General features: G+C 35.9%; 2 protein-coding genes across 2 annotated transcripts; both read right to left on the reverse strand.

Moving 5' to 3' along the window:
- Nucleotides 1-2,514: 2,514 nt before the first annotated feature.
- On the reverse strand, nt 2,515-5,861 carry LOC110700835 (F-box protein SKIP23-like). Its single transcript, XM_021878420.1, has 4 exons — nt 4,201-5,861; nt 3,224-3,426; nt 3,045-3,124; nt 2,515-2,961 (listed from the first exon to the last, which is right to left on the reverse strand). The coding sequence occupies exons 1-4, from the start codon at nt 5,499-5,501 to the stop codon at nt 2,515-2,517; spliced, it is 2,031 nt and encodes a 676-aa protein (XP_021734112.1). The 5' UTR covers nt 5,502-5,861.
- A 6,115-nt stretch (nt 5,862-11,976) lies between these two features.
- LOC110700836 (F-box protein At2g17036-like) lies at nt 11,977-13,260 on the reverse strand. Its single transcript, XM_021878421.1, has 2 exons — nt 12,457-13,260; nt 11,977-12,324 (listed from the first exon to the last, which is right to left on the reverse strand). The coding sequence occupies exons 1-2, from the start codon at nt 13,258-13,260 to the stop codon at nt 11,977-11,979; spliced, it is 1,152 nt and encodes a 383-aa protein (XP_021734113.1).

Below are 13,260 nucleotides of genomic sequence, written 5' to 3' on the forward strand. Positions count from 1 at the left end.
AGATTGTTAGAACACAAATAAGTGAAAACAACGCAATTATCCTCTCCTCTCCTCTCTCCCTCTCTGCTAGGGTTTTCTAAAAGTTTGGCCGTTTAGGCCGGAAATAGTCTAATTTCTTCGAAAATTAGACTATTTTCGACCCTTTTCCCTTGTTTTTCTTTGATTTTGCTTTTTAGGTTTCAATAATTCCCCACTTGTGGGATTTTTGGTTTGTTTTATTTTTGTGTGTGTTTATTTCCTAGATTTTAACCTATGGAATTTAGGGCTTGTTCATTAACAAGGACTGATGCGGGTTTGCAAGGCGTGTCAATTCGGCGGGCACATGAAGATGGATCAGAGGGTAGGTTTCTCCATGACTACATACGCAAAGGCAAAAGCTGTTCCATAGATAGTCTCTCGTGTGATATGAAAGCCTGTGGCGATATTAGCGGGGAACGCTCCCCCACGGAAATTCTATGCGGTGTCTGTAGTGTTGATGAAACAATTAGCCTTTGATTTATTTTGTAATGTTCTTGTTGGGGTTGAATGTCTTTGTAGATGTCGTATGACTTTCTTATTAATGGATTTTATCTTTCTCAAAAAAAAAAAAAAAAAAAAAACACACAAATAAGTAGATATATAGTTACCAGCATCGGAATTAAGCCTAAAAGTTTATAAGTACGAATTTATTACAAGAACGAACATGTACTTCAAAAAAAAACAGTAAGTCTTTCATCGAAAAAGCTATTGGTGAAAGTTTATAATAATGCAAAAGAAAAGACACGTGTATGTATAAAATGTGCCCTGTATACGCACGTGTTAAAAGTTCATAATGGCATGATCACAGCTGAAACAACATACATCACGCACATAACTTGCTGACATAAGATCTAATATACTTGATAAATTTGGGAATCATAACTTGTTGGATCTTGGTATGATTTCCCAATCGAAATTCTCTTTGAACAAATAAAATATAGATATAAATAATCGACTTACCATAAGATGAAATAGGTTTGAAGTCTTCTTAATTATACGCCGGTAAAATATTTGAAATATTATTGTGCATTATATGTATACATGATCTCTATCACAGATATAAAAATTTAATTTATTGTCCTTTGATTCCGATTATTTTTGATAGTTGATCGATCAACTTGAGCTAGAATTATGTTGCTAGAAATGAAGCTAAGTAATGAACTTTTTATATGTCCAAATTGGGTAGCTTGGCTTTAGATCCTCATCCTATCTTTTATTTAATATTTTTTTTAGGGTCTCTATTCCTATGGCTCCTTCGTCGAAGTTTAAAAAAAAAAGTGGTGGAACCCTAAGAATTAGAGTGATGTAATTGTTGAAGAACATTTATTGGTAGAGGTTAGAAACACGAAAGGAAAAATGACAAATGAATAGCATGTGCTCCCACATTCATATACACACGTGTTGGAATATACATGACAAAATCACACATTCACACTTGACATGTGCTACCTTACTCACTTACATATTACACCAGCACGTGTGTATATGAATGTGGGGTCGCATGCTAGACATTAGAGTGATGTATTTAATACTCAATCTATTCAATATGTCCGTAATTAATCAAATTCAAAATTTAGCAGCTTTCAAAAGTAAGAAAACAAATCTTGCCCAAAAAATCAAAAATTAACCGAAAATAAAATAAAATACCCTGTATACTATTAATAGGTCAAACAAAGTGCTTTCAAAAAAAAAAATTAATAGGTCAAACAATTGGTACTCCCTGTCAAAAGAAAAAAGAAAAAAAAGTATTCTGTATAAATAGTAAAGCTTGGTTATTAGATATCCTAATACGTTTTCACATTATATAAGATGACAAGATTAAACATAAAGATTAAAAAGGCTTGTTAAATACAAGTAATTTTTTAAATTGCAGATGTTGTCATATATGGTCAAGACGGTCAACAAGACTTACAATTACTTGTAATTGAAAAAAACCGAGCTGGTCAAATATTGTCACAACCAGAATAGCAACAATCTGAGTGCATTAAACGATACTTTGATTGTGTAATGTAACTAATGTTCATACAAGAAAGTTGCCAACTGCGCCAATTTAGCATGCTTGGTAGAGATTAATCTCATTGCGACTTTGAAATCACAAGTTCGAGCCTCATCATCAACATATTAAAGCCTAAATTAGTTAACTGGATAAATAATATAAAACACAAATCCAAAAAGATTGTAAAAGTTTACCATAAGCAGGCAAATCCGATGACAACTGAGTCCTTAGTTAAGCCCATTTCTGAGGTTTGATAAGGCTGTGACCAAAAAACGTCTTACCTGCAATCTTATGTGTAAAATCTGGCTTTGCAACTACGTGATGCAGAACGCCATTGTATCAAATTCCACAATAGTACCTGCTGCTGCCCTTTGTCTAACGTTTTCTATTCCATTCTAAAGTTTTCAAAAGGTACATTGAAGCTCTGAACACAAGTCCTCTCCTTGTGAATTGCTTCTGTCAAGGCAGTCAAAAACACTCAAGCTTTCGCAAACAGTTTTTCAGTGCTTATCTAACATCTGCTGTAAGCGACCTACTTCAGCAAGGAACTTTATTTTCATGTCTGCAACTTCGGGTTGTGACTTCTCAAACTCCTTCAGATTATCAGACAGTTTTTCTATATTAGCCATGCCTTTGTGCATTGCTATGGCCTCGACAACACAGGGAACCAACCAGCTTATGTTAAAGCGCATAAGATGAAGGTCACAAAGGGTGGAACAAAGATAATCAACTTCAGAGCTGTTCAATGGCCTGTCTTTGGTGTTTTGAAGAAGGATTACCATTTTAGCCATTGACTCCAATGCCGAAGCTACAAGATCATTGCTTCGAAACAGCTGTCCTACAAGTATGTTGCCATACTTAGCCCAGACTTTATTCAATATGGGTAGTAAATCTGCACGAACATCTACCCCTTGGAATCTTGTCTTTGAGGAACCACTTCCTAGATACTGCATAATAAAATTTGGAGAAGAGTAAATTATTGTATGAAAAAAAATAAACAATACTCAGGAAGAATGCAGAGAGTTAATACCTCAGTAGTAGTAGGCGAAAAATCAGTAACAATAGCTGTATCTGGATGCATCTTCGTTGCAATATCAAGGGTTCCAGCATCTTAAATCAGGCAAATTAAAAACAGGAAGAAATATTAAGGGAGAAACAAAACTTTAAATGCCATTCTGATATAAATGTTTAATACATCAGTGATCAAACCTTCAATAGAGGGTATCTCCTGAATTCCTGTTGAAGAGTAATAGTCTTTATCTTGTGTCTTTGCCCAAAATCCTAGTTGACAGGAGGTTTCTTCAATGCCACTTGACTCAGAACTATCATGGGAGAGATTGCTACAGGAGGTGCGCACTCTGCTCCGGTATGAGAAGCTATCATTTTGGGTTACTTTGTATTCAGGAAAACCCCTTTTTGGAAAAGAAAGAAGCACATAATTTCAAAGCTCTTTAGAGTAATTAGACCCAAGAACAAACAACTTAGCATTAAACATACATGTAGAATGTACTGTTTTTAGAGATCTTGTTTTTAATGAACATATGTCACTGCTATCATATAGGATATGCTGTCAAGGATAAGATAACCGAAGTCAAGACCTTGAACAGCATCTTACCTAAACCCTTGCTGATTTGATTTCAGAGAATTCTTATTGTTTTAGAGCAAGAGGACAATTGGTTAAAGTGTTACACTACCCTTGAATAAATTTTATCTTTCTTAAATTCAAACTCACATAATTTCATGATCTGAGAAAACTATAAAATACTACTTGAATGTACATGTCCTCAGAACACAAATAAGTTACTGCATCAATTGATCAAGAAGCAATTGAAAATAAAAACAGGAACTGTAATGCAATTTATGAAGAGTTCTAGTGGTACTAGTGGAAACTGGAAAGACAAGGCAATGTGTTTCAATAATGAACACTTGATTAGCCTAAATCCCTGGACCGTACCTCACCAATCTAGTAATCTACATTCAAGCAAAAAGCAATACGAGTGCATCTTAAACGAATTAAAAGTTAGCATGTTTGTCTAGCATAATCATCTGTAGTACATAATCTTGTTAGAAGATAGTGAGATACTTCCACAATAAACAGACCAATCAAGCTAGATTAGCTAATAAAAAAGCAGGCACACAAATGAACAATTCCATAAATTAAATTAGTACATAGGATATAATCTTACCAATTTGTATCAGAAGAAAGCCATTCATGAGATGGCCAAAACATATCAGAATAGCCTGGGAAAGATGCAACAGGACCACAGTCACCACCCACAAAGTGAAAGACAGCAACGTCGAGTTTAGTTTTCTTTTCGGTCTTGAAGATATCTCGATCAACCCTTAAAGTTTCATTATATGTAGGGAAAGAATTCCTATAAAACACAATACAATTGGCTCTCCATCCAGGCAGATCCTTCGCCGGCACAAAGAAACACCCATCTAAAGTCACAAACAGTATTCGATCATCACCAATACCTTGTATCTCATCCCACTTCCCCTGCTTCTCATTCAGCTTATAAACCTTAAAAGCAACATCAGCATAACACTCATGACTCCTATAAATCAAATACAGTTCACCACACGATTCGACAAGACGTTTTCTCCTATCGTTGGCATAACCATCACCCACTGGCTTACTCACAACATTCGACAACCCCATGTATCGAAAACTCATACAGTAAACCCTTCCTTTCCGATCAATCACATAAACCATCCCCTTAAACTCAACAATATCATCAAACTTCAAAACATGAGAATAACTCAAATGCTTCTCATTCTCATCTTTAACCCTAATTCTAGCCAAATTCCCATTACAATACAATACAACAGCAATACAATCATCAATTGCAGGTTTAATTTCACTTGGATTCTCAATCAAAACAACCTTATTATAAAAATAAGACCATTTTCTCCACTGTAAATTTCCCTCACAAACATCCCTCAACCTAATAGCATACAATCTACCAATCTCCGAAACCCGAAAACAAGACGAACCCAAAATTCTCCTAACATAATCAGGCAAATTATCGACAACATCGAAACGAGAAAGCGGGTCACGGATGAAGAGCTTACCGGGGTTCAACTCCTCGACAGTGATCAGCCATGGTGGTAACCAAGGATTAAGAGTTGATCGAAGCAGAAAGACAGAACAAGCCCCTAAACGTAATGAACAGGAAGAAACTACAGAAGGGTCTCCTCTCAGAAGCAGCAATGGAGGGGTAGTAGTGGAGAATTTGTGGGGTAAAATTGGGGAAAGTATGCTTTTCTTAGAGAGGAGAGAGAAAGTGGCTGAATTCCGCCATGTTTTACAGACTGCCCGGAACTGCAGGATGTTGGTTCGGGTTTCAAGGCGTTCGGCGATGTCGTATAGAAGCTCCGGTGGTAAATCTGACCAAGAGATTTTCCGGCGGTTCATTTTTTTATTTTTATTTTTTTGTTTAACAGAATTTCTGGTAACAGCTTTGGTGTGTAGTGTGTGTACCATATTATTGTGATTAGTGGTGCTAAACTAATTGCCCCTCAATTTTTTTGGCGCCAAAAGTTGCGTAACTAACAAAACTTTTCCCGCGCAAAAGAAACAGTTATTTTCATTTATTTTTTTTCTTTTTGACAATTAGTGTGGACTTTTTTAAATAAATTTTTTTTAGTAGAATTGACAGATCAAGCTGCAGTAGCACATTGGCAAATCTAAATTGAAGATTCCAGGTTCGAATCCTGGCTGTAGCAATATTTTTTTTATACGAAGTAAAAAGATTATGGTTTAAATAAATATTTTTTAGTATTAGAATTACAATTAGCTGCAGTAGCACATTGGCAAATCTAAGTTTAAGATTCCAGGTTTGAATCCTGGCTGCAGCAATATTTTTTATATACGAATTTTTTTATACTAAGTAAAGACATTAGTGATTTAAATCAATATTTTTAAGCAATTATAACACAATAAGCTGCAGTAGCACATTGGCAAATCTAAGTTTAAGATTCCAGGTTCAAATCCTGGCTGCAGCATTTTTTATTTTAATTTTTGTCAAATTAAAATTGTCAAGCTCAGTTGAAGCTTACACCTTCATACTACAGAACATTTCTAACAGAGTATAACTGATGATGCAATTGTATATGCACTTGTGTAGTACTGAGTAGAGTATTTGACAAAAACACGATCGCAATTTGCAAATAAGGTTACTGTCAAACTCATGTATAACTAGTACTTCAGTCTACACATATGTGCTTGTATGCAAACTAGTAGCATTTCATTCAATCCTCTAATATTTCATATCTGCTATCTAATAAAAAGTGCAACATAAAAAATATTGGAAATATTAAGAATCTCAAGACAGACTATATTTATTATTTTTTCGACACCGTACCCAACCTAAAAAATTTCTCAAAAAACGTGAATATAATAAGCCTTCAATTTTGGAATTTTGACTTTTTATTTACCGGTTTACAACTTGCACCGATTTCATTAAATCAAGTCTACCACAAACATTTATGACAACATATAATGATCATAAATGGTTCCAAACGGCATTATATGACCCCGAGATGTATCCACTAAGGCTTTTTGACATTGGGCTTTGAAACCTCCAAAATTTCTCAAAAAGTATGGATCTTAGCCTTCAATTTTTGTATTTTTTGACTTTTTTCGTCCGAAAATAAAATTGCTGAAATGTTAACAACGATCCCTAATACCTTCCGGGATTCCAATTGGGTGGGCGGAACCATCCAATTTGCCTTTAAACGACCAATTTACCGGTTTACAACTTGCACCTATTTCATTAACTCAAGCCTAACACTAACGTCTATGACAACATATAATGATCATCTATGGTTTTAAACGGCATTATATGACCCTGATATATATCCCCTAAAATTTTAAGGCTTTTCAACATCGGACCCTGAAACCTCCACAATTTCACAAAAAAACGTGGACATTAGCCTTCAATTTTTGAAAATTTTGACTTTTTCCGCCAGTGAATAAACATTGCCGAAATGTTAACCATGGTCCCTAATACCCTCCGGTAGTACAATTGGGTGGGTGGAACCATCCAATTTGCCTTTAAACGGCTAATTTACCGGTTTACAACTTACACCGGTTTCATTAACTCAATCCTACCACGAACATTTATGACAACAAATATTGATCATAGATGGTTCCAAACGACATAATATGACCTCGAGATTTGTTCCCTAGAATCGCAAGGCTTTTCGATACCGTACCCCGAAAACCTCCAAAAATTCTCAAAAGGCGTGGATAATAGTCTTTAATTTTTTATTTTTAGACTTTTTTTCGGCCGAAAATAATAATTTCCGAAATGTTTACCATGGTCCCTAAAACCCTTCGAGAGTCTAATTGGGTGGGTGAAACCATCCAATTTGCCTTTAAACGACCTATTTACCGATTTATAACTTGCACCGATTTCATTAACTCAAGCCTACCACGAACATTTATGACAACAAATAATAATCATATATGGTTCCAAACGGCATTAAATGACCCCTAGATGTATCCCCTAAAATTTCAAGACTTTTCGACACCGGACCCTGAATCCTCTAAAATTTCTCAAAAAGCGTGGATATTAGCCTTCAATTTTGAAATTTTTGACTTTTTTTTTCCTCCGGAAAAAAAATTGCCAAAATGTTTACCATGGTCCCTAAAACCCTTCGAGAGTCCAATTGGGTGGGTGGAACCATCCAATTTGCCTTTAAACGACCAATTTAACGGTTTACAACTTGCACTGATTTCATTAATTAACTCAAGCCTACCACGAACAATTATGACAACAAATAACGATCATATATGGTTTCAAACAGCATTATATGACCCCGATATGTATCCCTAGAACTTCAAGACTTTTCGACACCGGGCCCTAAAACCTCCAAAATTTCTCAAAAAGCGTGGATATTAAGTCTTCAATTTTGGAATTTTTAGACTTTTTTTCGCCCGGAAATAAAAATTTCCGAAATGATTACCATGGTCCCTAATACACTCCGGGAGTCCGATTGGGTTGGTGGAACCATCCAATTTGTCTTTCAACGGCCAATTTAATTACCGGTTTACAACTTGCACGGATTTCGTTAACTCAACCGTACTACGAACATTTATGACAACAAATAATGATCATATATGGTTCCAAACGGAATTAAATAGCCCCGAGATGTATCCCCTAGAATTTCAAGACTTTTCGACACCAGGCCCCGAAACATCCAATATTTCCCAAAAAGCGTGGATATTAGCCTTCAATTTTGAAATTTTGAAATTTTTTTCGCATGAAAATAAACAGTGTTGAAATGTTTTTTATGGTCCCTAATACCCTCCGGGTGTTCAATTGGGTGGGTGGAACCATCCAATTTGCCTTTAAACAACCAATTTACCAGTTTACAACTTGCACCGATTTCATTAATTCAAGCCTACCACGAACATTTACGACTACAATTAATGATCATATATGGTTCCAAACAGCATTATATGACCTCGATATGTATTTCATAGAATTTCAAGACTTTTCGACATCGGGCCCCAAAACCTCCAAATTTTCTCAAAAAGCGTGGATATTAGCCTTCAATTTTGGAATTTTTTGACTTTTTTTGCCCGGAAGTAAAAATTGCCGAAATGTTTACCATGGTCCTTAATACCTTTCGGGAGTCTAATTAGGTGGGTGGAACCATCCAATTTGCCTTTAAACGACCAATTTACTTGTTTACAACTTACACCGATTTAATTAATTCAAGCCTACTACGAACATTTATGACAACAAATAATGATCATATATGGTTCCAAACGAAATTATATGACTCCGAGATGTATCCCGTGTAATTTCAAGACTTTTCGACACCGGGTCCCAAAACCTCCAAATTTTCTCAAAAAGCGTGGATATTAACCTTCAATTTTGGAATTTTATGACTTTTTTTTGCCCGAAAATAAAAATTGCCGAAACGTTTACCATGGTCCCTAATACCCTCCGGGAGTCCAATTGGGTGTGTTGAACCATTCAATTTGTTTTTAAACGGTCAATTTACCGGTTTACAACTTGCACCGATTTACCGGTTTACAACGGCCAATTTAATTAACTTGCACCGAACCCGACTTGAACCGAAATTGACCCAAACTCATTTTAACCCGTCAAAATTCAAATTTAATCCAACTTGTTACTAACCTGACTTGAATTCAACCCGACACGTTTCTAACCCGACCCTAATTTAACTCAACCCTGTTACAAACCCGACCCGAAATCAACCCGACTTGTTATTGACTTGACCCAAATTCAACCTGATTTGTTATTGACTCGACCTGAATGTTACCATACCTATTACTTATCCAACCCATAAATTCAACCCGATTTGTTACTAACCCGACTCGAAATTAACATGACTTGTTATTGCCCGACCTAAATTCAACCCAAATTGTTCCTAACCCGATTTCAAATCACCTTAAATGCAATTTAGACCACCTTATTATTGTTGATCAAGGCCTTTTGTCTTAGGAGACCAAGTCGGTCCAGGCCAATAAAAGAAAGGAGCATCATCCTCAAATTTAAGAGTTTAACATAATATATATTTGTTGTATGGTCAAAGGAGATAATTATCTTCCTAAATTATAAACTATAGTTCCCTAATATATTGTCATATATATTATAGTCAAAGAAAATAATTAGTTTGATAAAAATGATAATTATCTATTTATAATTAGTTGAACCCGAATATGACCTGACTTGGAAATGACCTGGCCTGATTGTAACCTGCAAATTATTGATTTGAACATAACCCGACTTGAATCCGAGAATGATCTGACTTGGAAATGGCCCAACCTGATTATAACCCGCAAATTATTGACTTGAACGGAACCCGACTTGAACCCGAGAATGACCCGACCTGATTATAATCCGCAAATTATTGACTTGAACCGAACCCGACTCAAACCCGAGAATGACCCGACCTGATTCTAACCCGCAAATTATTGACTTGAACCGAACTCGACTCGAACCCGAGAATTACCCTAACCCGTTTTAACCCGTTTTAACCCGAATTAAACTTGACATATTGTTCACCCGACCCTAGGGCTGGCAAAAATTGACCCGACCCGAAAACACGACACGAACCCGACCTGAAAATAGCGGGTTAGGGTTGAGGTTTTCGACCCGAAAATTTAAATGGGTTGACACGAACCCGACCTGAAATTTAAATGGGTTAGGTTAAGGTTGAAAATCCCAACCCGAAATTGACCCATATAACCCGAAAAAAATAAAATAAAAAGCCTAAATAGATCATCATACCAGCCCAAATTCAAAATGAGCCCACCTACTAACATAAAAAACCCTAACTCCTCAATTCTTTCTCACTTTCACTCAGCCGTTCTTATTCTCCTCCATTCTCTCTCTTAAATTTTCTCTCTCTTCATTCCCTAAAATCTTCTCCAACCTTTTTTTAAACCCTTAATTTCTATTTAATCCTTGGAATTCTTTTCATCAATCTACACTTCCTTGCGTTATCTCAATCTCTCCTTCATCAATCCAAGGTTGTGTTAATCCTTCGGCGTTTTTCCACCACCATCACATCACGCTTTCTATGCTTCATCAGCCTCCTTCGGCGTTTTATGTTCTTTCTATACTTTCTACCGCTCGATCGATCTAACAACAGCAGGCTGCAAGCATCAACCTCATCGTCATCGAACAATATCTAGATGATATTTCCGCAAATCATTGAAATTGGAGAAACGTTTATGTTTTTTTAGTTTTAGATCTTATGTAATGTAATTTAATTTGGTATTTTATTATCTAATTAAGACTCTTTCTAGAAGGGCAGCTGTTATATGTTTATGATCTACACTTTTAATTTGTAGATGGTATCAATTTGATTATTTATCAATGATTTTCTTTATAAAATTAAGATGTTAATATTTAAAATTGAAATGGGAAATATTAGATCTGAAAATTAAAGTAAATTCAAAATCGAAAAAAATGATTTAAAAAAAAAAAAATCAGGTCAGATTCGGGTTGACCCGAACCCGAAAAAATCAGGTTAGGGTTGAGCTTTTTGACCCGAAAAGTTAAATGGGCCAGGTTCAGGTCAGGGGTATTCAACCCGAAATTGAATTGACCCGAACACGAACCCGACCCGACCTGATCCGTTTGCCAGCCCTACCCGACCCGAATGTAACCCGACTTGTTATTAACCCACCCAACCCAAACCTGATAAGAAGTATGAATCGACGTGACTCGACTCAAGCATGACCCAACCCAAACCTGACCCGCATAGGTTATGGAATTATTCTTAATTGAGTAGACCCGAGTTGACCCGACCCACTCTTACCCGACCCAAACCCGACTCGTATACCTGAATTGACAGCTCTAAATTGTGAACTATCATCCGATAAGGCCATGATACCTTTTAATACGGGTATGATACGGATACGAAAAAATATCTATCTCAAAATAACGGACACGAGTACGGAATGTTAAAATTCATATAATATATTTTGTCATTCCATTCTTCTATTAGAGCATACTACATATGAGGTCACTCATATTATTTAACAATTATCTTATTTATCTTACTTCACTCAAATTTTCTTATTAAAAAAAGTTGAACAGTTCATATAATAGCAGGATACAGTCCCATGAGTGTCCATGTAAACTAGATGTTACATAGTTAAGAGTTGAACAATGTGGTTTATGATTCCAGACCCATGATACAAACAACATGCCAAGAACATGAACGCATAAAATATTTCCTTAACTTCTTATTTTAGTGTTTTTTTTTTTCAGGCACTTCTTATTTTGTCGGAGTGCACAAGCACAACACAAAGTGATAATATTTTTTATTTTTTTTAAAATAAAAATTACAACTTAAAGCATAAAGTATACCATCTTAACTCTTAATTTAAGCGTACATATAAGACCCTTTCATTAGGGCCTTTAGAGGTTGAGAGTATAATACGGATAAATACCACCCTTAAGGACGAACTAACCAGAATCGTTCCCGTAGAGCCACGATGGTGGTGGCCATACGACGACGTCGGAATAGCCTGGATAAGATGCAATAGGACCACTACCACCACCGTCGAAGTGAAAAACATAAATTTCATAATCATCTTGATTATACGACATTTGAATATATCTAGTTTTCCTTATTATCCTGAAAAATATTATACAATTTCCTTTACATCCAGGAAAATCGTTGGTTAAGGCAACGAAGGAGCCATCATACGTGAGAAACAATATCTTATCATCACCTATACCTTTAAGCTTTTCCCACTTCTTTTCCTTCTCATTCACCTTAAACAACGAAAAGTCGACCGACCCTTCCTTCTCCTTCGATCACATAGAAACTGCGTAGAGTTCATCACATGATACGAACAAAAATTTCCTGTCACACATTCTTTCACTCTTAAGTGATTTTACAATTTTCGACATTTCCAACGAATGATAATCAATTGAAAGTACCCTATGGTAGTTATCGATGACATACACTTTCCCTTTAAAATTCACCAAGTCTATAAGCCTTCTTCCCTTTTTCTTGTACTCGTGAATAAACCTATGTCTTTCCCCGTTTCTAAGCCTATTTAGAATTAGACATCGCGATTGAGACACAAGTTCCACAAGTGTATAATCATTAATAGTAGCGCGATTTTCACAATTTGGATCCGCAAACAATACAACCTTATTAGGCCTCGCATAGTAGTTTTGTGAGAGTAAATAAACATAAGATGTATTATCATCCATAACATAACTTAAGGTAGGGAATCTAGCCAATTCCAACACACGATAACGAGATAAATCCAAACATCGTGGAAAATCTCTAGTAACAATATTGGTATCTTCAAAATCGGAATAATAAGTAAAGGGATGAGCACAAAAGGGACGTCTAACATATAGCTTACCGGAGGTATACTCATCAACAGTAATTATAAAAGGCGGGAGTTCGGGATTGACATTTGACCGCAAAAGAATAACACAATTCATACACACGATATAATGTTTAGGAGCATTCTTCGTATCGGGTTTGATTGTAAAATGATGTGGGAAAAGAGGAGATAACATGTTTTTCGAGGCGAAAACTGAGAGAGGGGCTGATGCTCTCCATAACTTACAAACTCGCCGGAAGCTGAAGACATCAGGTTGTGTTGCAAGACGTTTAACAATGAGTAATAAGAGATCTGGTGGTAATTCTGACCAAGTTTTTTGCTGACTATGGTTGCTGCTTTTCATTGGATGGTTTAAAGGAGGTTTAGGGTTTGTGGAGTTCAT

Source organism: Chenopodium quinoa, unplaced genomic scaffold (assembly GCF_001683475.1).
Source record: "Chenopodium quinoa cultivar QQ74 unplaced genomic scaffold, ASM168347v1, whole genome shotgun sequence".
NCBI lineage: Eukaryota > Viridiplantae > Streptophyta > Magnoliopsida > Caryophyllales > Amaranthaceae > Chenopodium > Chenopodium quinoa.

Excerpts from the sequence above, each read along its gene's own strand:
- LOC110700835 (XM_021878420.1), bottom strand. The coding sequence starts at position 5,501 with ATGGTACACACACTACACACCAAAGCTGTTACCAGAAATTCTGTTAAA. Across the intron at positions 3,427-4,200 it reads CTTTCTTCTGATACAAATTG|GGGTTTTCCTGAATACAAAG; the intron begins GTAAGATTATAT and ends TTTTCCAAAAAG. Across the intron at positions 3,125-3,223 it reads GGAGATACCCTCTATTGAAG|ATGCTGGAACCCTTGATATT; the intron begins GTTTGATCACTG and ends GCCTGATTTAAG.
- LOC110700836 (XM_021878421.1), bottom strand. The coding sequence starts at position 13,260 with ATGAACTCCACAAACCCTAAACCTCCTTTAAACCATCCAATGAAAAGC. Across the intron at positions 12,325-12,456 it reads TCATCGATAACTACCATAGG|GAGAAGGAAGGGTCGGTCGA; the intron begins GTACTTTCAATT and ends ATGTGATCGAAG.